Source organism: Carcharodon carcharias, chromosome 32 (assembly GCF_017639515.1).
Source record: "Carcharodon carcharias isolate sCarCar2 chromosome 32, sCarCar2.pri, whole genome shotgun sequence".
Classification (NCBI taxonomy): domain Eukaryota; kingdom Metazoa; phylum Chordata; class Chondrichthyes; order Lamniformes; family Lamnidae; genus Carcharodon; species Carcharodon carcharias.
Window position 1 is genome coordinate 6,252,024 of NC_054498.1, and position 25,041 is coordinate 6,277,064.

At 48.2% G+C, this 25,041-nt stretch overlaps 1 protein-coding gene across 1 annotated transcript in view; it reads left to right on the forward strand.

The window, feature by feature from the left end:
• The first annotated feature begins 2,965 nt into the window (after window positions 1–2,965).
• tp53bp1 (tumor protein p53 binding protein, 1) overlaps window positions 2,966–25,041 on the forward strand; it is a 97,705-nt gene continuing 75,629 nt past the window's right edge. The window contains exons 1-6 of the mRNA XM_041178211.1: window positions 2,966–3,186; window positions 16,639–16,826; window positions 19,248–19,332; window positions 22,131–22,224; window positions 23,653–23,744; window positions 24,845–25,003. Of these exons, the coding sequence (XP_041034145.1) occupies window positions 16,647–16,826; window positions 19,248–19,332; window positions 22,131–22,224; window positions 23,653–23,744; window positions 24,845–25,003 (610 nt within the window). The 5' untranslated portion in view covers window positions 2,966–3,186; window positions 16,639–16,646. The remainder of the gene's footprint in view (window positions 3,187–16,638; window positions 16,827–19,247; window positions 19,333–22,130; window positions 22,225–23,652; window positions 23,745–24,844; window positions 25,004–25,041) is intronic.

Consider the following 25,041-nt stretch of genomic DNA (forward strand, 5'->3'; position numbering starts at 1 on the left):
GGATTATGGTGCTGCTGTTAAATACCTGTCACCTTTACCATGGCCATCACCACACTCCTGCCGAATTATTTACATGCATCTGTGTTGCAGTGTGAATTTTTCTCAGGGAGTTTCGTAAACATAATCAGTTGCCTGGCAACATTAGGTGTCAGGCAAATCTCTTGTTGCTGAGCCAGAGGTTATGGGTTCAAGTCCTACTCTAGAGTTTAAGCGTAAAAACCTAGACTGATGCTCCAGTATAGGACTGAGAGAGTGCTGTACTCTCTCTTGAATTGAAGCTTTAAACTGATGTAATAGATTCAATGGCACCATCTTGAAGAAAAGCAGGAGAGTTCTCCCCCACTGTCCTCCCCAATATTTATCCTCCAACCAATATTATAAAAGCAGGTTACCTGAACATTATTGCATTGCTGTCCATGAGATCTTGCTGTGCACAAATTGGCTGCTGTGCTTCCTACATTACAACAGTGACCATACTTCAAAAGCTCATCATTGGCTTTACAGTGCATTGGAACATCCTGTGGATGTGACAGGCGCTAAAGAAATGGAAGTCTAGTCCTACCTGTCTTTCAAATTCTTTGATTTCAACATCATTGCTCTGTTAATGAATGACTTAATTAAGAAAATTCTAAGTATCACTGACAGAAAATCCTCCCAAGTCACTGGGGTTGTAAGCGCAACATGTTTCAGCATCTTCAGTGTTAGTAGGACATTATAACCAGGGTGTGTTTAGTGTAGGATGTTGGGAGGCTGGAAGTTCAGTAAGAGATAGCATGGTTGTTACACCACTCGTTAATCAGTACTTTCAGATTTAAATAAATATCCAGGTACCATTAAATCAAGCCAAGGCCTGATTTTAACCTAACTTGCCTGGTAGGAATGGGACTGGTTCAAGCTGGATGCTGGCCATACATCCTCTACCTGATTCTCCTTGCCATGGATAGGTTAGGACAGATTTGGGACTTCAGTCTGCTGAGATCCCTAATACATTTTTCTTCTTCATAATTTAAAGTTATTTCTAAAGGGGATTGACTCATGTTGGGAGTCATTTTTCCTCGGTGAATCCAGGCTGTGCTGGCTGGCTATTTGACTGTGGTGGGATTCACAATCGAGTCTGCTCCTGTTCTTGCTTGACATATACACACACTTCCAGCAGAGGTCGGCAGACATCAGTCAGGAGTGGGGACTGTGGCTGATCTATCATTTTCTCTACCAAGCCCTGAAGACAACTACAATTTTGCCACTGCTGCCTCAGGTGAATTCAGGTAACTCCGCCATTAGCGGTCATGCCTTCAGCTGCCTGGGCCTGAAGCTCTGAAAGTCCCTCCCTAAACCTCTCCACCTCTCTCTCCTCCTTTAAGTCACTTCTTAAAACCAACCACTTCAACCAAGCTTTTGGTCACCTATCCTAATATTTCCTTATATGGCTCGATGTCACATTTTGTTTAATAATGCTTCCGTGAAGCACCTTGGCTTGTTTTACTGCATTAAAGGTGTTTTTTAAATGCAAATTATTGTTCCTGTTAGCTATTCAGTTTATACAACAAAAGTTATTTAAGTTTTACCTGCGTTAGGAATGATAATATGTTAAGGTACTTAGGGTCCTGCAGTGTGATACTGAGCCACACAGAAGAGCAGGCCCAGCTTTGATGTGAAGCTCTCTTATTTCAGCAAGGACAGTTTGTGAGGGGTAGGAGGAGGTGTGGAGAACCACAATGGGCCTCAGCATGTGTGGGGGGGGAAGGGTTGGGGAAGGGGGGTTTGGGGGGAGAGGGAGGTTAGGAGAGAGGGGGGAAGGTGGTTGGAAGGAGGAGGATGGGGGTTGGGGTTGGGGGGAGGGGAGGGGGAATGAGGGGGAGGGGGAATGAGGGAGAGGGGGAAGGGGAAGGGTGGTTGGGGAGAGAGGGGTTGGGGAGGGGGGAGGGGAGAGAAGGGAGAGGGGGGAGGGAGAGAGGAGAGGGGGCGTTGGGGGAGGGTGGAGAGGGGGCATTGGGGGGAGTGGGGGCGTTGGGGGGAGTGGGGGGGTTGGGAGGGGGGGTTGGGGAGGGGTTGGGGGAATGCATGATGCCAGGCCAACAGCCCTACCCCTGTGTTTGTGTTTGTCTTTCCCCACAACGTGCTTGAATAGCTGGGCAACACTCATACAGGTGGAGCACTCACCTTGGGCCAACTGCACTGGGAGCTGGGCTGTGGGGAGGGTGTTGAGGAGAGGGGAAAGGGAGAAAGAGGGAGAGGAAGGAGAGTCAAAAAGAGGGTAAGGGAGGGAAGGAGAGGGAAAGGGGGAGGAAGAGAGAAAGGAGGAGAGGGTTAGGGAGAGGGAGGAAATAGAGAGGGGAAGAGAAAGGGGAGGGTGAGGAGGGGGGAATGGCAGTGGAAGAGGAGGTTGGGTGAATGGTGGAGGGGCGGGGGCACGGGGTGAGGGGTGAATGGGGGTGGGGAGGGGGCAGGGAGGTGATTGAGGGAGAATGGGGAGGGGGCAGGGAGGTGATTGAGGGGGAATATGAGGAGGTGATTGTGGGGGAATGGGGAGGGGGTAGGGAGGTGATTGAGGGGGAATGGGGAAGGGGTAGTGAGGTGATTGAGGGGGTTGGGAGGTGGTTGAGGGAGTTGGGACGTGATTGAGGAGGAATGGGGAGGAGGTAAGGATGTGATTGAGGGGAAAGGGGTAGGGAGGTGATTGAGGGGGATGTGTAGGGATGTGATTGAGGGGGGAATGGGGAGGGGTAGGGAGGTGATTGAGGGGGGAATGGGGAGGGGTAGGGAGGTGATTGAGGGGGATTGGGGAGGGGGTAGCGAGGTGATTCGGGGGGGAGCATCCCCTGATTTCCAGCCCTTGCCTGAAACCAGGAGCCACTCTTTATGATTGGCCACAATTTGTGTTCATCAGTGACGCACATCCGGCCCGTTGACCAATAGGAGTAGCGGGAAGGTGCGGATTGGATACAGTGAATCGGAATGTAACAGTTTGGGGTTTGGGGATCGGGGATCGAGCGCTGCGGCCGGAGCCCCGCACTGCCGGAGAGAGCGCGGCCGGAGCCCCGCACTGCCGGACAGAGAGCGCGGCCGGAGCCCCGCACTGCCGGTATCACAGTGGGCGAGGGAGAACCGGCCCCGGAGGGAATCTGCAGCCGGAGAGAACAAACCCAGTGGTTACAGATCGAGCAAAAATCCTGCATAAGCTGACTGGTAAACATGTGGGGGGTGTACAGATAGTATAGATCATATATATAGACATATGGACTATAGCGCGTGTGATATAGGCTGTATTCTAGGTGCATAGTGTGTGTGCGTGTTTTTGTGTAATATAGACTGCAAACAAGCATATAGCTCTGATACTGTAATATAGATTTGTGATGTAGACTGTATCAGGAATATGATATTGCCTGTACCATGGGAGTATGGGGGTTTGATATTGTCTCATACCGGAGTGTGTGTGATATGGACTGTAACATGGGAGGGGGGATGTGTGTGTGTGATATGGACTGTAACATGGGAGGGGGATGTGTGTGTGTGATATGGACTGTAACATGGGAGGGGGGGATGTGTGTGTGTGATATGGACTGTAACATGGGTGGGGTGTGTGTGTGTATGTGTGTGATATGGACTGTAACATTCATGGGAGGGGGTGTGTGTGTATGTGTGTGATATGGACTGTAACATTCATGGGAGGGGGTGTGTGTGTATGTGTGTGATATGGACTGTAACATGGGTGGGGTGTATGTGTGTGATATGGACTGGAACATTCATGGGAGGGGGTGTGTGTGTATGTGTGTGATATGGACTGTAACATTCATGGGAGGGGGTGTGTGTGTATGTGTGTGATATGGACTGTAACATGGGAGGGGGTGTGTGTGTGTGTGATATGGACTGTAACATGGGAGGGGGGTGTGTGTGTGATATGGACTGTAACATGGGAGAGGGTGTGTGTGTGAGATATGGACTGTAACATGGGAGGGGGGATGTGTGTGTGATATGGACTGTAACATGGGAGGGGGGGATGTGTGTGTGATATGGACTGCAACATGGGAGGGGGGTGTGTGTGTGTGGTATGGACTGTAACATGGGAAGGGTGTGTGTGTGTATGTCTGTGATATGGACTGTAACATGGGAGGGTGTGTGTGTGATATGGACTGTAACGTGGGATGGTGTGTGTGTGAGAGTGAATGATGGGAGGGGGCGTGTGTGTGAGAGAGAGTGAATGATGGGAGGGGTTGTGTGTGTGTGTGAGAGTGAATGATGGGAGGGGGCGTGTGTGTGTGTGAGAGTGAATGATGGGAGGGGGCGTGTGTGTGTGTGTGAGAGTGAATGATGGGAGGGGGCGTGTGTGTGTGTGTGAGAGTGAATGATGGGAGGGGGCGTGTGTGTGTGTGTGTGAGAGTGAATGATGGGAGGGGGCGTGTGTGTGTGTGAGAGTGAATGATGGGAGGGGGCGTGTGTGTGTGTGAGAGTGAATGATGGGAGGGGGCGTGTGTGTGAGAGTGAATGATGGGAGGGGGCGTGTGTGTGTGTGTGAGTGAATGATGGGAGGGGGCGTGTGTGTGTGTGAGAATGAATGATGGGAGGGGGCGTGTGTGTGTGTGTGTGAGAGAGTGAATGATGGGAGGGGGCGTGTGTGTGTGTGTGAGAGAGTGAATGATGGGAGGGGGCGTGTGTGTGTGTGTGTGAGAGAGTGAATGATGGGAGGGGGCGTGTGTGTGTGTGTGAGAGTGAATGATGGGAGGGGGCGTGTGTGTGTGAGAGTGAATGATGGGAGGGGGCGTGTGTGTGTGTGTGTGAGAGAGTGAATGATGGGAGGGGGCGTGTGTGTGTGTGAGAGTGAATGATGGGAGGGGGCGTGTGTGTGTGTGTGTGAGAGTGAATGATGGGAGGGGGCGTGTGTGTGTGTGTGTGAGAGTGAATGATGGGAGGGGGCGTGTGTGTGTGTGTGTGTGTGAGAGTGAATGATGGGAGGGGGCGTGTGTGTGTGTGTGAGAGTGAATGATGGGAGGGGGCGTGTGTCTGTGTGTGAGAGTGAATGATGGGAGGGGGCGTGTGTCTGTGTGTGAGAGTGAATGATGGGAGGGGGCGTGTGTGTGTGTGTGAGAGTGAATGATGGGAGGGGGCGTGTGTGTGTGTGTGAGAGTGAATGATGGGAGGGGGCGTGTGTGTGTGAGAGTGAATGATGGGAGGGGGCGTGTGTGTGTGTGTGAGTGAATGATGGGAGGGGGCGTGTGTGTGTGTGTGAGTGAATGATGGGAGGGGGCGTGTGTGTGTGTGTGAGAGTGAATGATGGGAGGGGGCGTGTGTGTGTGTGTGTGTGAGAGTGAATGATGGGAGGGGGCGTGTGTGTGTGTGTGAGAGTGAATGATGGGAGGGGGCGTGTGTGTGTGTGTGTGTGAGAGTGAATGATGGGAGGGGGCGTGTGTGTGTGTGTGAGAGTGAATGATGGGAGGGGGCGTGTGTGTGTGTGTGTGAGAGTGAATGATGGGAGGGGGCGTGTGTGTGTGTGTGTGTGAGAGTGAATGATGGGAGGGGGCGTGTGTGTGTGTGTGTGTGAGAGTGAATGATGGGAGGGGGCGTGTGTGTGTGTGTGAGAGTGAATGATGGGAGGGGGCGTGTGTGTGTGTGTGTGAGAGTGAATGATGGGAGGGGGCGTGTGTGTGTGTGAGAGTGAATGATGGGAGGGGGCGTGTGTGTGTGTGAGAGTGAATGATGGGAGGGGGCGTGTGTGTGTGTGTGTGAGAGTGAATGATGGGAGGGGGCGTGTGTGTGTGAGAGTGAATGATGGGAGGGGGCGTGTGTGTGTGTGTGAGAGTGAATGATGGGAGGGGGCGTGTGTGTGTGTGTGAGAGTGAATGATGGGAGGGGGCGTGTGTGTGTGTGTGTGAGACTGAATGATGGGAGGGGGCGTGTGTGTGTGTGTGAGAGTGAATGATGGGAGGGGGCGTGTGTGTGTGAGAGTGAATGATGGGAGGGGGCATGTGTGTGTGAGAGTGAATGATGGGAGGGGGTGTGTGTGTGTGTGTGTGTGTGTGAGTGAGTGAATGATGGGAGGGGGCGTGTGTGTGTGAGAGTGAATGATGGGAGGGGGCGTGTGTGTGTGTGTGAGAGTGAATGATGGGAGGGGGCGTGTGTGTGTGTGTGTGAGAGTGAATGATGGGAGGGGGCCTGTGTGTGTGTGTGTGTGAGAGTGAATGATGGGAGGGGGCGTGTGTGTGTGTGTGTGAGAGTGAATGATGGGAGGGGGCGTGTGTGTGTGTGTGTGAGAGTGAATGATGGGAGGGGGCGTGTGTGTGTGTGTGTGAGAGTGAATGATGGGAGGGGGCGTGTGTGTGTGTGTGTGTGTGTGTGTGAGAGTGAATGATGGGAGGGGGCGTGTGTGTGTGAGAGTGAATGATGGGAGGGGGCGTGTGTGTGTGTGTGTGAGAGTGAATGATGGGAGGGGGCGTGTGTGTGTGTGAGAGTGAATGATGGGAGGGGGCGTGTGTGTGTGTGCGTGTGAGAGTGAATGATGGGAGGGGGCGTGTGTGTGTGTGTGAGTGAATGATGGGAGGGGGCGTGTGTGTGTGTGTGAGAGTGAATGATGGGAGGGGACGTGTGTGTGTGAGAGTGAATGATGGGAGGGGGCGTGTGTGTGTGTGAGAGTGAATGATGGGAGGGGGCGTGTGTGTGTGTGTGAGAGTGAATGATGGGAGGGGGCGTGTGTGTGTGTGTGTGAGAGTGAATGATGGGAGGGGGCGTGTGTGTGTGTGAGAGTGAATGATGGGAGGGGGCGTGTGTGTGTGTGAGAGTGAATGATGGGAGGGGGCGTGTGTGTGTGTGAGAGTGAATGATGGGAGGGGGCGTGTGTGTGTGTGTGTGAGAGTGAATGATGGGAGGGGGCGTGTGTGTGTGTGTGTGAGAGTGAATGATGGGAGGGGGCGTGTGTGTGTGTGTGTGAGAGTGAATGATGGGAGGGGGCGTGTGTGTGTGTGTGTGAGAGTGAATGATGGGAGGGGGCGTGTGTGTGTGTGTGTGAGAGTGAATGATGGGAGGGGGCGTGTGTGTGTGTGTGAGAGTGAATGATGGGAGGGGGCGTGTGTGTGTGTGTGTGTGAGAGTGAATGATGGGAGGGGGCGTGTGTGTGTGTGTGTGTGTGTGTGTGATACGGACTGTAACATGGGAGGGGTGTGTGAGACATGGACTGTAACGTATGTACGTGGGTGGGGTGGGTATGTGGACTAACAGGGGAATGTGTGTGAGATACGTCCTGTAACAAGGGAGCGTGGCTTGTGTGTGATACAGGCTGTATCGCAGGAGTGTGGCGGGTGTGGGGCTTTGACAGATTGTATAATATGTTTGTGTTATTAGATGTTGACTTGTGTTTCCGTATTGTATACAGTGACACTGTCCAGCTGGTTTGCACAGTTGCTTTTTAATGCTTTTGCATTTTTGGACTTTGACCCTGCATTGTCTCCTTGGGTAAGGATGCTCAGTTGCTGCAGAGTTCCAGATTATGTGATGCCTGGATCCTGGCATGTTTTAAGAAACGGTAGTAGTATTTAAATACCACGTTGCCGGACTGTATTCCTTGTGTTTTCTGTCAGGATAATCTCAAAGGGTTAACCATTGGATCTGAGACTGCTGGGTCACAGAAAGCACGTTCTGTCCCTGAGTTACTTGGTGTTCACAAGGGAGTGAATAAGGAGGAACACTTGGCCTATTAGATGAAAGGAAGCATTTTTAATGCACTTTTAAGACTATAGGATTTTCCAGTGCACCTTACAGCCAATGAAATACTTTTGAAGTATAGTTACCTGTTTAAAGTGGGAAACACAGTTACCAATTTTCTCATAGCAAGCTCCCACAAACAGCAATGTGCTTAAGAACTGATTATCTCTTTGTTTTTAGCGATGCTGACTGGGGTATCAATATTGACCAGGACACCAGAGAGAATTCAACCACTCTTCAAGATAATGCCATTGGATCTTTTATGTCTGTCTCAAAAGGCAGTGGAAGCAAAGTCTTTGAATATTTTTAAGGCAGAGGTAGATAGATTTTTGATAAACAATGGGGATGGTGGTGAAACATTATCAGGGCTAGGGAGAGTTTTACAATCCGCTCAGCCATGCCGCTATTGAGTGACAGTGCAGGCTCGAGGGACTGAGTGGCCTACTTCTGCTGAAGGAGGGTCTGCTCTGAAGAAGGGTCATACAGACTCGAAACGTTAACTGTTTCTCACTCCACAGATGCTGTCAGACCTGCGGAGTTTTTCCAGCATTTTCTGGTTTTACTCCTCCTAATTGGTATGTTGGCATCTTTTTTGGTGTTGGTTGTAGCTCAGTCAGTAGCAATCTTGCCTCTGACTCGAGACAATTCTGGGTTCAAGTCCCACTCCAGGATTTGAGCAGGACAATCTAGTGCAGTATTGAGGGAGTGCTGCATTGCCTGAAGTGCCATCTTTCAAATGGGAGGTTAAATTGACTGCCCTATCAGATAACAAAACAAAAACAGATTACCTGGAAAAACTCAGCAGGTCTGGCAGCATCGGCGGAGAAGAAAAGAGTTGACGTTTTGAGTCCTCATGACCCTTCGACAGAACTTAACTTTTTTTTTTTGTTTTTATCTCTGTTTTTATCTCTGCCCTATCAGATGGCTATTTTGAACACCCCCCCCCCACCGCCCCATCGTGTCCTGGCCAAAATTTGTCCCGCAGTTGAGATTGCTAAAACAGATGATCTGTCATTATCACTTTGCTGTTTGTGGGAGCTTGCTGTGCGCAAATTGGCTGCCGTATTTCCAGTGACTGCGCTTCAGAAAGTAGCTCATTGTCCATAAAGTGCTTTGGGGTGTTCTGTGGTTGTGAAAGACGCTATATAAATGCAAGTTTTTTTTTCTCTCTTCTATACTCAAGGCTCTGGAGTGGGAGTTAAAGTCACAAGTTTCTAACTCTGCTACCTTTGAGCCAAGGCTGACTCTGAAATGAGACAGTGAAAAGAAGCATTTAACAGGATTTGGAGAAGCAAAGATCATGTTGCGGCCATGGGGATGTAGGGATATCTTGAGATGGGGGGGGGGATGAGTAAATTGATTCAAAAGTTGTAAAACAGGTCTGAAATCATTGGAATAGCTGGATGTCAAAGGAGCACAGCCCACTGAGTTCACCTTCCGCTATCCTGATAGTCACACAATGTGATGATAATGGAGTTAGTGACTAATCACAGGGATCAATCTCTATCAATGAGTCTACAACAGACTCAGATGTGAGGGTGAGGAAACCCCCCCAAGTGCTGGAGAGATTTGGGAACCAGAGATCCAAAGTCACAAGTTCCTCCCTGAGCATCATATGTCCCAAACTACACACAGACTGGAGCCCAAAATGTTATTTTCTGTCAGAAATCTATCCAGTGGTCATTTTGATGAATATGTTTCCACCATCTCCCAAGGGAATCTGTTCTATGGATTGGCCACTTGTGCAGTGGAATATTGTTTTCTCCCATTAGCTTGAGTTTACCCCTCCTTCAAATGAAGCCTGTGTCCTTGTGTTGTGCTGATGTGGACGAGGGTGAAGTAGCTTGCCGTGGTTTATGTTATCTAGAATTGTAAAAGCAACAATCATATCACCTTCTGTTTTCCAGTGAGAGTGAGCCCAGTTTGCATAATCGCTCCTCGCAATCCAATCTCTCCAACCCCTCAAACCATTCCTCTTTTTAGGAGTCAGGGATCTGCCACACCTTCATCTGCTGTGGTGATCAGAACTGCACACCGGATTCCAAGTGTGGTGGCACCAATGGTTTATAAAATGACGGGGTTACCTTGCCTTTTGGCTCAATTTGAATGGAAACTGATATCTGAGTTGCTTCGTGAACACCGGCAGGCACTGTTGTTCATCACAACTCTTGGACCTCTGTCACTTTCGGTGCTCATTATGTCCTTGCCTTTTAGAAAGTAATCATCTCTTCTTGGGAATGTTTGTTCCTCCAAGTGGATCTCTTTGAATTTCTTTCTCTACCTTGAATTTCACTGACCACCCGTGTGCAAAACTTTTCAGATTCTCCTGTAGTTTATCCTGGTCAGCTTTGGACGTTATACCTTCATTCGCTTTTTGTACCAATCATGCTTGGCTGGTTCTGAGACCCCCGTTGGATTTTACAGAACAGTTTATCCTATCCTCCAGCTGAAATGGTCTGTTCGGGCCCAGGAGTGCTGGGATTTCTGACCCGGGATTTTACTGTGCTTCTGAGAGCCTTTAGTAAGGCCTCAGCGTTTTGGCAGGAAATTTAGGCCCATCAAAGACACTGAGCCCTCTCTGAGCGCTTCCTAAAGGTGAATGGCCATTAGCCACTGGTTAGAAATGGACGTCCTTGGGTGGGGGTGGACAAAGCTAAAACAATGACCGATCTTTGAGTTTTTCAGTGTAACTTGGAGGCCCTCTGCGGACCCCCTCCCCAATTCGATAGGGACAGGCCTTAGCCCTTGTTTCATTGGGTTCGTTCTGTGAAACAAGATGGAGAACAGCCCCCTCCTGCCTCATTTTCTTGGCTGCAGTGGAGCTGTGAAAGCTCAGGCCCAGGAAATCACTAAAGCAGTGACCACTGTAGCCACTCGAGCTGGTCAGCGCCCTCTCGGGCAGCCCTGCTCTGTAACTGGTGCTGGTGTGTGTTGTCTGTGCTCGCCTCTGTCCACTCCTAGTGCTGAGCTTTTGGGTGTGTGCACGTGCTCACTGCCTGTCTTGTCGTAGGGCCAGTTTAATCCCCAATTATTGTAAACAATGCATTACTGATAAAGCTCTGATGCAATATGGTTACTTTTGGATGTTCCTCAGAGAGAAGTACATGAATGATTCGCAGTGTCGATAGATGAAGCCCAATCCCACCCACCCTGGAACCTCTTTATACCCCGTCCCTCGGATGATAAGGAATTGATGGCTGTTTGAAAGTTGCATTTTAATTGTGTGCATTTGCCACAACGTATTCTGGACCCCAGAGGGCAGGTACAGTGTACAAGATAAAGGCTTTGACCTGAGGGTAAATTGGCACTTACTCAGACTGAATGGCACCATGGTACAGGAAGCTGTCCAAGCGAGGGAAAGCAAAAAGGAATGTAGCGGTAGTAGGGAACAGTATAGACGGGGGAGCTAGCCACTGTTTTTCTGCAGCCGAGAGTGAGAATCCAGAAGACTGCGTGGTCTGCCCGGTGACAGAGTTTAGGCCGTCTGCTCAGGGCTGTAAAGGACCTTGAAGTGGGAGGGGGAGGACCCAGACATCCTGGTCCATGTAGGTACCAACGATATAGGTAGGGCAAGGAAAGAGGTTCTACAGAGAGAGTATGAGGGGCTAGGTACCAAATTTTTCAAAAAAACTAGAACCTCAAAGGTAATAATCTCTGGATTATTACCTGAACCATGTGCAAATTGGCATAGGGCAAATAAGATTAGAGAGATGAATGCGTGGCTCAAAGACTGGGGTGGGAGAAGTGGGTCCAGTTTGAAGGGCACTGATAGCAGTACTGAGGAAGTGGGAACTGTACTGTTAGACCATAAGACTATCTACACCTGAACTGTGCTGGGACCAGTGTTCTAGCGAGCCATATAATTAGGGAAATGGAGTTGATTTAAACTAAATAGTGGGGACAATTGGGAAAGCTATTTCACAAACCAGTCAAGCAACAGCCTGACAAAGTCATACTCACTGAATTGTATCTTACAGATCATGTCCGAGTCACCACCATCACCACCCCGGGTATGTCCTGTCCCACCGGCAGGACAGACCCAGCTGACGTGGCGGCACAGTAGTATACACTCAGGAGGGAGTTGCCCTGGGAGTCTTCGACATAACTGCGGCCCCCATGAAGTCTCTCGGTATAAGGTCAAACATGGGCAAGGAAACCTCCTGCTGATTACCACGTACCGGACCCCCCCTCCTGCTCAGCTGATGAATCATTGCTCCTCCATGTTGAAAATCACTTGGTGGAAGCAGTGAGGTGGAAAGGGCACAGAATGTACTGTGGGGGGGGGACTTCAATGTCCATCACCGAGAGTGGTTCGGTAGCACCAGTACTGACTGAGCTGGCCGAGTCCTAAAGGACATAGCAGCTAGACTGGGTCTGCAGCAGGCAGTGAGGGAACCAACAAGCAGGAAAATATCGCTTGACCTCACTTTCACCAACCTGCCTGCCACAGATGCTTCTATCGATGACAGTATCGGTTGGAGGAACCACCGCGCAGTCATTGTGGAGACGAAGTCCCACCTTCATATTGAGGCTACTCTTCATCGTGTTGAGTAGAGCTATTGCCATGCTAAATGGGATAGATTTTGAATAGATCTAGCAACTCAAGACTGGGCATCATGAGGCACTGTGGGCCATCAGCAGCAGCAAAATTGTACTCAAACACAATCTGTAACCTCATGGCCTGGCACATGCCCCACTCTACCATTACCATCAAGCCAGGGAATCAACCCTGGTTCAATGAAGAGTGCAGGAGGGCATGCCAGAGCATACCTAAAATGAGGTGTCAAACTGGTGAAGTTACAACACAGGACAATTTGTGTGCCATACAGCATAAGCAGCAAGTGATAGACAGAGCTAAGCGACCCCACAACCAACGGATCGGATCTAAGCTCTGCAGTCCTGCTACATCCAGTCCTGAATGGTAATGGAAAATTAAACAGCTCACTGGAGGAGGAAGCTCCACAAATATCCCCATCCTCAATGATGGAGGAGCCCAGCACATCAGTGCAAAAGATAAGGCTGAAGCATTTACAACAATCTTCAGCCAGAAGCACTGAGTGGATGATCCATCTTGGCCTCCTCCGGAGGTCCCCAGCATCACAGATGCCAGTCTTCAGCCAATTCATTTCATCCCATATGATATCAAGACAGGCGGAAGGCACTGGACACTGCAAAGGCTACAGGCCCTGACAATATTCCGGCAATTGTACTGAAGACTAGTGCTCCACAGCTTTCTGCACCCCTAGCCAAGCTGCTCCAGTACAGCTACAAACCTGGCATCTACCCGGCTATGTGGAAAATTATGCAGGTATGTCCTGTACACACAAAGCAGGACAAATCCAACCCAGCCAATTACCGCCCCATCAGTCTACTCTCGACCATCAGTAAAGTAATGGAAGGGGTCATCAACAGTGCTATCAAGTGGCACTTGCTTAGCGATAACCTGCTCACTGATGCCTAGTTTGGGTTCCACCAGGGCCACTCAGCTTCTGACCTCATTACAGCCTTGGTTGAAAAATGGACCAAAGAGCTTAACTCCCGAGGTGAGGTGAGAGTGACTGCCCTTGACATCAAGGCAGCATTTGACCGAGTGTGGCATCAAGGAGCCCTAGCAAAACTGGAGTCAATGGGAATCAGGGGGAAAACTCTCCACTGGTTGGAGTCATACCTAGCACAAAGGAAGATGGTTGTGGTTGTTGGAGGTCAGTAATCTCAGCTCCAGGACATCACTGCAGGAGTTCCTCAGGATAGTGTCCTTGGCTCAACCATCTTCAGCTGCTTCATCAATGACCTTCCTTCCATCATAAGGTCAGAAGTGGGGATGTTCACTGATGATTGCACTATGTTCAGCACCATTCACGACTCCTCAGATACTGAAGCAGCCCATGTCCAAATGCAGCAAGACATGTGCAATATCCAGGCTTGGGCTGACAAGTGGCAAGTAACATTCGTGCCACATAAGTGTCAGGCAATGACCATCTTCAACAAGAGAGAATCCAACCATCGCACTATGACATTCAGTGACCTTACCATCACTGAATCCCCCACTATCAACATCCTGGGGAGTTACCATTAACCAGAAATTGAGCTAGACTAGTCATAAATACTGTGGCTACAAGAGCAGGTCAGAGGCTAGGAATCCTCCAGCAAGTAACTCACCTCCTGACTCCCCAAAGGCTGTCCACCATCTCGAAGGCACAAGTCAGGAGTGTGATGGAATATTCTCCACTTGCCTGGATGAGTGCAGCTCCCACAACACTCAAGCAGCTTGACACCATCCAGAACAAAGCAGCCTGCTTGATTGGCACCCCATCCACAAACATTCATTTCCTTCACTACCGATGAACAGTAACAGCAGTGTGTACCATCTATAAGATGCACTGCAGCAACTCACCAAGGTTCCTTAGGCAGCACCTTCCAAATGCACAACCACTACCATCTAGAAGGACAGGGACAGCAGATAGATGAGAACACCACCACCCTGGAAGTTCCCCTCCAAGCTACACACCATCCTGACTTGGACATATATTGCCATTCCTTCACTGTCACTGGGTCAAAATCCTGGAACTCCCTCCCAACAGCACGTGGACTGCATCGGTTCAAGAGGGCAACTCACCACCACCTTCTCATCTAGTATCACCTGCTCTCTGGTTGGTGCCAGAATATGCTGGTCTAAGAAACTATCCCTAAAACATTCTATGAATTCCTCATCTAGGTACCTTTGCCCACCTGATTTTTCCATGTAGCGTATGAGAGAAAACTAGCTAGAAATATGAAGGCAGTAGGAGTTTCTATAGCTATTTTAAAAAGAAAAGAGTTAACAAATTGAGGGTTGGTCCTGTAGAAAGTGAGTGTGGGGAATTAATAATGGAAAATAAGGAGATGACAGATGAATTGAACAGGTATTTGCATCAGTCTTCATTATAGAGGATACAAGTAACATCCCAGAAATAGCTGCAAATAGAAGGGAGGGAGGAACTCAGGAAAATTACAATCACCAGGGAAGCGATACCTAGAAAATTGTTGGATCTGCGGGTTGGTAAGTCCCCGGATTCTGATGAACTTCATCCTAGGGTCTTAAAAGAAGTGGCTAGTGAGATAGTTGATGTATTGATTTTAATTTTCCAAAATTCCCGAGATTCAGGGCGATTTCCATTAGGTAGGAAAATGGAGAATTTATTCAAAAAGGGAGGGAGACAGCAGGAAACTATAGGCCAGTTAGCTTCACACCTGTCATAGGGAAAATGTTAGAAGCTGTTATTAAAGACGTTATAGTAGGGCACTCTAGTGAGTCTTTGGAACACATTTCCTCAAAAGGTGGTGGAAGTAGAGTCTTTGAATATTTTTAAGGCAGAGGTAGATAGGTTCTTGATAAGCAAAGAGGTGAAGAGTTATCGGAGGTAGGTGGGAATGTAGAGTTGAGGTTACAATCAGATCAGCCATGATCTTATTGAATGGGGGAGAAGGCCTGAGGGGCTGAATGGCCAATCCTGCTCCTAATTTATATGTTAATATGTAAAGGTAAATAATTGTAGAGAACGGACTAACCAGTGCCTGTGTGATTATCTGTTCTTCTATTGAAATGCTTCGGATGGGATGTTAAGCCTATTTCCCCTTTTGCGACATTAAAGTCATTTAAAGAAACTGCAGATTGCCACGTCATGTGCAGTATTGAGGGAGTGCTGCACTGTCAAAGATGCCATCTTTCAGGGGAGCCGTTAAATTGTCTCCTCTCAAGTGGACGTGAATGATCTATGGCTCAATTTGAAGAAGAGCAGGGGCTTTCTCCTGTGTGCCCTTGCCAATATTTATTCCTCCAGCCAACATTACCAAAAAACCAGATTGTCTGACCATTAGCTCATTCCTGTTTGTGGGAGCTTGTTTTGTTCAAATTGGCTGCCATGTTCAAAAAGTAATTTCTTTGTCTGTAAAGTTACTTGGGATATCCTGAGGTTGTGAAAGGCACTGTATAAATGCAAATCTTTAATAATGGGAGAAGAGTTGGATTCATATTGCATTAAAATGAAATCAGATTAGAGAAGAGCCTTCAAATAAATCTGTATTTAAATAAGTTTCTGTATGCTTGTAATATATTAGCAGCTCTCCTGTAGCTTTGAAGGCAAGTAAATGTGCCACAGAAAGTGTGTACCATATAGTATATTGTATTATGCAGCTTGTATTTGTGCTGACTTCCTGCCTATAAAGTTTTACTTCCTGTTGACATGTTTTTGAAACTTGCTAACGTTTAAAGAATCTTGGTTGTGCTTGTACAAGGAACACAAAGTTAGCATGCAGTTTCGGCAAATGATTAGGAAGGCAAATGGCACGTTGGCCTTCATTGCAAAGGAATTGGAGTGCGAGAATAACAAAGACTTGTCATAAGTGTACAGGGCTTTGGTGAGGCCACACCTGGAATACTGTATGCAGTTTTTGCCTCCATATTTAAGGATGGACATACTCACCTTGGAGGTGGTACAGAGAAAGTTCGCTAAATTGGCCCCTTGGATGACAGCGTTGTCCTGTGATGATAGGCTGAATAAATTGGAACTGTATCCTCTGGACTTTTGAAGAAAGAGATCTCACCTGAAATGTAGAAGACTCTGAAGGTGCTTGATTGTTTCCGCTGGTCAGAGGGCACAGTCTCAGGATAAGGGGCTGGTCATTTAGGACTGAGATGAGGAGAAATTTCTTCACTCAAAGGATTGTGAATGTTTGGAATTCTCCACTCCAGAGGGTTCTGGATGCTCCATCATTGAATACATTTAAGGTTGGGATAGACAGATTTTTGGTGTCTCAGGGAATTGGGATATGGGGAGCAGATGGGAAAGTAGAGTTGAAGTTGAAGATCAGTTATGATCGTATTGATTGGTGAAACAGGCTCAATGGGCCAAATGGTCTACTCCTATTTCTTGTGTATATCTACCTAGCATGTGTTATTTTTGATTCTAGTTCAGCACATGGACCCTAACGGAACACAGCTGGAACCAGACCTCTCGCAGCAAGACACCCCGTGCCTGATTGTGGAAGACTCCCAGGCAGAAAGTGTGTTGTCGGACGATGACCCTGAACAGAGCTACCGGCACCTGCAAGCCAGGTGTCTGTCGAACCTGCAGCCCCACACGGAGAGTCCCGTCCTGGTGAGTACACCCAGACCTTTCAGTGTTTCGCTGTGTACCCTCGACCGATACACTCCAAACGGCTTCTGCTCTTTGAAGATGGTGCTTTTACTTATTTTCCAATTTTGCTTTGCTTTCTTCCCCCGCACCTCCCATTTCCGTTCCACCACACATGGGAAAGAGCCAGCACGGGCCCAATGGGTGAATGGCTGCCTTCTGTGCCGGGTCATTCCTGTGGGTGCACCATTGCCAAGAATGTGCCATCCAAACGCCCGTTCATCAAGTGACATTTGATTGTGTGGGAGTCTCCACTGCACTCTGACTTATTCTGACATGAATTTTCCAGTGGGGTTGGTGCGGGTTAGGGTGGGGTTTGGCTTTGGGTCACTAGATGGTGATCAGTGGTGGCAGAGATTCCCCACATCAGCCTAGGGGTGCTGAGTTGCCACGTTGGCTGAGATCAGCCAACCTGACCCAGAGCAGGGGCTGTGACGCAGAGCCAAGACCTTGTTAATAAGGGTCAACATTTCCATGATTTGGTCAGTCAGGCCACATAGTGTTTTAAGCCTCTTTTCTAATGGAGCAATGAATTGGTTTCAACTGCCTCCATTTTCCTTTGAGACCGGACATATGAACATCCGAATTAGGAGCAGGAGTGGGCCATTTGGCCCCTCGAGCCTGCTCCACCATTCAATAAGATCATGGTCTATTTGACTGTGGCCTCAATGCCTGCCCCCTTTGACCCCCTTGTTAGTCAACAATCTATCTACGCCGGCCTTATAAATACCTAATGACCCTGCCTCTACCACTCTCTGGGCAAGAGAGTTCCACAGATTCCTGACTCTCTGAGAGAAAAAATCTCTCCTCATCTCCATCTTAAACGGGAGACCCTTATTTTTAAACTGTGTCCCCCAGTTCTAGTCTCTCCCACAAGAGGAAATATCTTCTCCGCATCCACCCTGTCAAGTCCCCTCAGGATCTTATAACTTTCAATAAGATCACCTCTCATTCTTCTAAACTCCACCGAATACAGGCCCAATCTGTCCAACCTTTCCTCATGAGACAACCCCTTCATCCCAGAAATCAGTTGAGTGAACTTTCTCTGAACTCTAAGGATAAGCTGGGATTGTTCTCCTGGGAACAGAGAAGGTTAAGGGAAGATCTAACAGAGATGTTCAAAATCATGAAAGGTTTTGGTGGAGTAATTTAAGGGGAAATTGTTTTTAGTGGCAAATGGGTCGTTAACTAGCGAAAACAGATTGTAGGTTATTGGCAAAAGAGGAGAGATGCGAATCTTTTACACATCGAGTTGTGGTGATCCGGAATGTTCTGAGTGAAAGGGCACTGGAAGCAGATTCAACAGTAACTTTCAAAAAGGAAATGTAAACATTTGCAGGGGAATGAAGATGGGGGTGTGAAACTAATTGGATAGCTCTTTCAAAGAGCTAACACAGGCACGATGGGCTGAGTGGCCTCCTTCTGTGCAGTATGGTTCTGAGATCCTCTCATGTTTTAATGTCACCAGTCTTAGTGTTGTATTGATTCCTGGATGCTCTGTCATATCAAACATTTGCATTTGTTTCACTCAGAAGACCTTTACATCCAGCTAATTATTTTGAAGTTACTTAAGCAAAGATTGGTAGAGGTGTAACCATGGAGAACAAACAAACAAAGCTTGGCAGTTAACTGTCAGTCATCAGTTAACTGGTGCATTCTCCATGGCTACGCTTCTGCCAATCAGAATCCACTTGCCAACCAGTCAGCACTCTCTTCTCATGCAGTGTAAATTGTTGTTCCCTTTATGTTTGGCAGTCTTGCAAATTGTCCTGATGAGTGCAAAACGAAAAGCTCTGACAACATGTCTCTTTATCAGCAATATTCATTGCTGCTTGTTAAATTCTACTGTTCATAAAGTGAGTGCTGTGTTTCACTTTCAGAACAGCAGTGACTACACTTGCTGAGAACTCATTGTACATGAAACCCTTTGGGGCATTTCTGGGCAAGGTGATAAGGTGTTATATAAATGCAAGTTTGAAGTTATCTATTTCCTTTACTGTTTTTAAGTATCTTTTACATTGAACCTGCAGCAGGAAACAGACCCAACTGGTCTATGTCTACTTATGTTACATTCGCGTTTCCTCTCACTCTCTACATCTCACCCTATTGGTGTAACTTATTCTTTTCTCCCTCAAGTGTTTATCCAGCTTTCCTCTTATATGTAGCTATACTATTCATCTCAACCTCTCCCTGTGCTAGCGAGTTCCACATTCTCACCACTCTCTGGTTAAGAAGTTTCTCCCGAATTCCCGATTGGACTTATTAATGGCTTTTTATTGCTGAAAGGAGAATGCTCTGGGAATTTCGATCAGACGGTGCGTGGATTTGATGTGACTTGTGTCAGTGCCCCAGACTTACGGATGCCCCCTGTGTTATACGTTCCAGGAGCTGATCGCTGACCCACAGGCAGCCAAGGTTTCAGCAGGAGGTGATGAGGAGCCTTCTGAACAGAAGGAAATGCACCACAAAGGTGAGGGCCCACTGGAACTGGTGTTAAAATGCCTGCAGTAAACTTGCTGGGACCGGGTTTGTGAACATGCATTCGTGAGATTCCTGTGTGAGTAGCAGATGATTCAGGAGGTTACGGGTTCAAGTTCACTAAGGAGACTTGAGCACAAAAATCCGAGCTGACACAGAATGCAGTACCAAGGGAGTGCAGCACTGTTGGAGGTGCTCTCTTTTGGATGAGACTTTAAATTGAGGCCCCAAGTGCCCTTGAAGATGGATACAAAAGATCTAAAGAGGAACAGGGGAGTTCTCCCCAGTCCCCTGACCAATATTTACCCCCCAATCAGCATCACTGAAACAGATTACCTAGTTATTTTTGCAATGCTGTTTGTGGGAGCTTGCTGTGTACAAAAATTGGCTGGTACGCTCCCTACAACTGAGTACGCTTCAAAAAGTACTTTATTGGCTGTAAAGCACTGTGGGACTTCCTGAGGACGTGAAAGGTGCTATAGAAATGCAAGTTTTAAAAAAAAAATTACCCAACGCTCCAGTGTGTTACTGAGGTTAAGGGTGAGTCTTGGATTCACTGTGGGAGGGGAGAGAATGGGAAAATTGGGCCAAAGAAGGATGGATTGGAGTGTTTTTGTAATGCTAGGAACTGTGGAGCAACAGAGATATTTGAGGCAGGGGGTGGGTGTGGAGGGTATGGTCTATGTACAGAAATCACTGAAAACTGGTGGACGTGTACAAAATTAATTAAAAAAAACCTAATGGAATGTTGGCCTTTAATTCAGGGGGCTGGATTACCAAGGGCTGGAAGCTATTACAGCTAGATGGAGTTCCAGTCAGACCCTAGATGGAGTAACTGTGCTCCGCTTTAGTTTTTCATTTCAGGAAGGAGATATTGTGCCGCACAGATTCATCCTAATAGGGTTACGTTATCAGGACAGGTTGTGTGGGGTTATACTCTCTGAAGCATGGAAGATTAAGATGAACTAATTGAGCTTTCGTTAAAGGATATTTTTATCCGTTCATGGGGATGTGGGCATCGCTGGCCGGGCCAGTGTTTATTGCCCATCTCTAATTGCCCTCGTTCAGAGGGACAGTTAACATCCAACCACTTGGCTGCGGGCCTGGAGTCACATATAGGCCAGACCAGGTAAGGAGGGCAGATGTCCTTCTGTAAAGGGCATCAGTGAACCAGGTTGGTTTTTATAACATAAAAGCAAAATACTGCGGATGCTGGAAATCTGAAACAAAAACAAAAATACCTGGAAAAACTCAGCATGTCTGACAGCATCTGCGGAGAGGGATACAGTTGACGTTTCGAGTCCGTATGACTCTTCACCAGAACTAAGGATGAAGGTTCATATGGATTCGAAACGTCAGTTGTATCCCTCTCTGCAGATGCTGTCCGACCTGCTGAGTTTTTCCAGGTATTTTTATTGGTTTTTATAACAATCGGCAATGGTTTTATGGTCACCGTCGGACTTCTAACTCCAGCTTTCACCATCTGCCGGTGGTGGGATTTGGTGAGCATTACACTGGGTCTCTGGAATACTAGTCCAGCAACAATGCCATTGTGCCACCATCCCCCCCGCTCCCCCAGAGAGAAACTACTTCCTTGGGTAGAGGGAGGGTTTGTGGCCCAGAACAAGGAGGCAGAACCTTAAAGTTAGAGGCGATGTTAGGAAGCGCTGCGTTCACACACCGGCTAGTGGAAATCTGCTAAGGCCAGGGCTCGATTGAAAATTTCAAAACTGAGTTTGATAGATTTTTTTTATCCTGTAAGGGTTTATAGAACCGAGGTGGGTAGGTGAAGTTAAGATACAGATCAGTGACAATCTAATGGAATGGCAGAACAGGCTTGAGGGGCTGAATGGCTTTCTCGTGCTCCTAAACATCAACAATTAAAAATCATTGTGATTTGCCGACTCCTGGATTTGCCTGAAGAGATGGTGACGTAGTGGTCATGTCACCGGACTAGTAATCCTCAAGCCCAGACTAATGCTATGGGGATATGGGTTCAAATCCCACCATGATAGCTGGTGGAATTTAAAATTCAATTAATAAATCCTGGAATTGAAAGTGAGTCTCAGCGATAGTGACCATGAAACTATCATCGATTGTCGTAAAAACCCACCTGGTTCACCTAGTGCCCTTTAGGGAGGGAAATCTGCCATCCTTACCCGGTCTGGCCTACGTGTGACTCCAGACCCACAGCAATGTGGTTGACTCTGAAATGCCCTCTGAAGTGGCCTTAGCAAGCCACTCGGCTCGAGGGCAATTAGGGACGGGCAACAAATGCTGGCCTTGCCCAGCGACACCCACATCGCATGAAAGGAATACGTTTTTAAAAACGGTGGCCTGTGATTCACAGACGTTGATGGGGACACCAGACCTGCTGTATGAGCCCTGCCTCCTCCTCCTTCTCTCAGAAGACCTAATTAAGCAATTCCATGGGACAATAAGGAACAGCCTTTCAGTGCGTGGGTGCGTGTATGCACATGTATGTAGCGATGAATCCTTAGCACAAGTTTAAATTGCCTCAGGGTAAAAAATGGATTCTTGTAGTTTGTCTGAGCACCCAGTCACTGCAATGCAGCATTTAACATAGCAAATGATTAACAAAAGGGAGGATGGGACCTCTATCAACGCAAATAACACTGGTCACTTCATTGGCCAAGGTAAAAGAATGCTGCTCAAGTGGACATCTTGTATGTGACTGAAACATTGCATCAGAGGAGCTCATCATTGGTGACTAATCTTTTAAACTCTGCTGGTGACCAGGTTAACTCCTTTTGTGACCTTTCTTCCTAGCTCCGAGTGCCACGGGAATGCCGACAGGTCTGAGGTCGGATGAACAGCCCATTCCCTCGGCTGAAGATCTACCACGGCCAAATGGACAAACCAGGCAGGTGTCTTTAACCCTTCACGGTAGGAAGGGAAGGGGTTGCCTTTGCTTGGGTACAATACCTTGTAAGGTTTATCTGTGCAAAGAGAAAGGGAGGAACCACTGCCCTCAGTACCTATTCACTATTATTGAGTCGATAGACAGATGGATTGAGGTGTCAGCCGTGGCTGTGGGTTGCATTCTTGCCTGAGTCAGAAGGTCATGGGATCAAGTCCCACTTGAGCACAAAAAAATCCAGGCCGACATTGGCAGTGCAGCAGTGTTGGAGATACTGTGTTGACATTGGCATTGCAGTACTGAGGGAGTGCTGCAGGGTCAGAGGTGCTGTGTTGACACTCGCAGTGCAGTACTGAGGGAGTGTTGCAGTGTCAGAGGTGCTGTGTTGACACTCAGTGCAGTACTGAGGGAGTGCTGCAGTGTCAGGTGCTGTGTTGACACTCGCAGTGCAGTACTGAGGGAGTGCTGCAGTGTTGGAGATGCTGTGTTGACACTCACAGTGCAGTACTGAGGGAGTACAGCAGTATCAGAGGTGCTGTGTTGACACTCGCAGTGCAGTACTGAGGGAGTGCTGCAGTGTCAGAGGTGCTGTGTTGACACTCGCAGTGCAGTACTGAGGGAGTGCTGCAGTGGTGGAGATACTGTGTACACATTGGCAGTGTTGTACTGAGGGAATGCTGCAATGTCAGAGGTGCTGTGTTGACACCGGCAGTGCAGCATTGAGGGAGTGCTGCAGTGTTGGAGATGCTGTGTTGGATCTCACGGTGCTGAGTGAGCGCAGCAGTGTTGGAGGTGCTGTCTCTCAGCTGAGATGTTAAACTTGTCTGTTCTCTTGGGTGGCCATGTAAGATCCCATGACTCTATTTCGAAGGAGAGCTGGGGAGATCTCCTGGTGTCCTGGCCAAATTTTTCACCTCAACCAAGATCACCAAAACAGATGATCTGGTCATTGCAGCTTGTTGCGAGTTTGCTGAGCACAGTTTGACAGCTGGGTTCCCTATAGGATAGCAGTGACTATGCAAGTACTTCATTGGCTGGAAAGCACTTTGGGACATTCTGAGGTCATGAAGATTCAAAAAAATGCAAAAAATAAGTTTAACCTCCGTGACGACTTGCCAAGCTTTGCTTTTCTGGCAGCTCTAGTCATGTTACTAACTGGGAGGGTTTCCTTCTCTCGTCCCTTTTCTTCCACCCTCCTCCCACTACTGCCTCCTGTAGGCACACACTTGCACTCCTTGCTTCTCAGCCTTCGTATTGACAGAATGGAGTTCTCCAGTGGTAGGTGGAACAGTGAGGGTAACGAGGGCATTGTGACAAGCCTGATTGTGTTATTAGCACTGAGACCCTCTGCTTGGAGTGGTTCGGGCAGGGAGGACTGGGAACCCTCATTTAAAGGAGGCAATGCTGTTAATTTGTCTCTTGTTACCCCAGCAGCACTGTCAACACTCACACTAACCCACAGGAGGGAGAAGGCGAAGGCAGAGACGTTGCAGACTCAACAACCAACTCCATTGGTGCTGAAGGTAGGATTGGGCCTGTTAACAAGAGGGCTGGAACAACCCCAGGCCTGTTTTTCTTTTTTGTCCCTTTTGTACCTCAGTTCTCTGGGTCCTGTGAGAGGTTTCGGTGCCAGAGAATGGAATACATTCCACTTGCAGCTCCCACCCAGTGTCCGGGTCAAGCATCCTATCGATCGGCTGCTGCGCGGGTTTGACACAGAGTGAAGCTCCCTCTCCTGTGGGCTGACCTCACTTGACTGATCACCACTTTAGCTGAAACTGCCATGGCTTATAACCTGTTCCTGCTTGCTGCATGCTGGCCCTGGTAGGAAGTGAGAATGCATAGATGTCCGGCATGGTGGAGTTTAGCTGCGACACCCCTACAGTCGAATAGCTTGTTGACCAGATTTGAGCATGAAGAATGGGCCCTCGGGTGCAGTAACAGAGTGTCCCGCATGCAGCAATGAGTTGGTACATTCAGTGTACTGGTTATGATAATGAAGAAACTCTTGGTTTATCCTAGGAAATTATAGTTTTATATTATATTGTAAGAAATTAAGCTACAGTGACTCATAGGTTTGAAACACATGAATGTCCAGATATATTGATGGAGCCCAAGATCTTGGAATCACTTAGAAAACCTTTGGTTGTTGCAGTGTGCAGCATCTACAAGATGCACTGCAGCAACTCACCAAGGCTCCTTCGACAGCACCTTCCAAACCCACGACCACTACCATCTAGAAGGACAAGGGCAGCAGATAGATGGGAACACCACCACCTGGAAGTTCCCCTCCAAGTCACTCACCACCCTGACTTGGAAATATATCACCGTTCCTTCACTGTCACTGGGTCAAAATCCTGGAACTTCCTCCCTGACAGCACTGTGGGTGTACCTACACCACATGGACTGCAATGGTTCAAGAAGGCAGCTCACTACCACCTCATCAAGGGCAATTAGGGATGGGCAATAAATGCTGCCCCAGCCAGCGAAGCCCACATCCCTAGATAAAAATTAAAATAAAACTGAGGCGGGAACTTTGAGGTCTTTGCAGGTGAGTAAGACTCAAAGGGCTGATTGGCCTTCCTCATCTGTGATGATCTTGTGAATGTTTTGTTTTATTCAGGCACATCTCAGGCTGGTTTTGGACTACTTGAATTATCTGAGAGCCAAGGCAGTGATCCCGAAACCAGCAGCTACAAGGCCAGTGGGAGTGCTCATTGTCCGGACGAGATCGAGATAAACGTAGACACCTCCAGCAGACCCTGCAAGGAGGCCGAGACCGGTAGGAGGTGGTTGGCTGTTGAATGGGTGAAGACTATC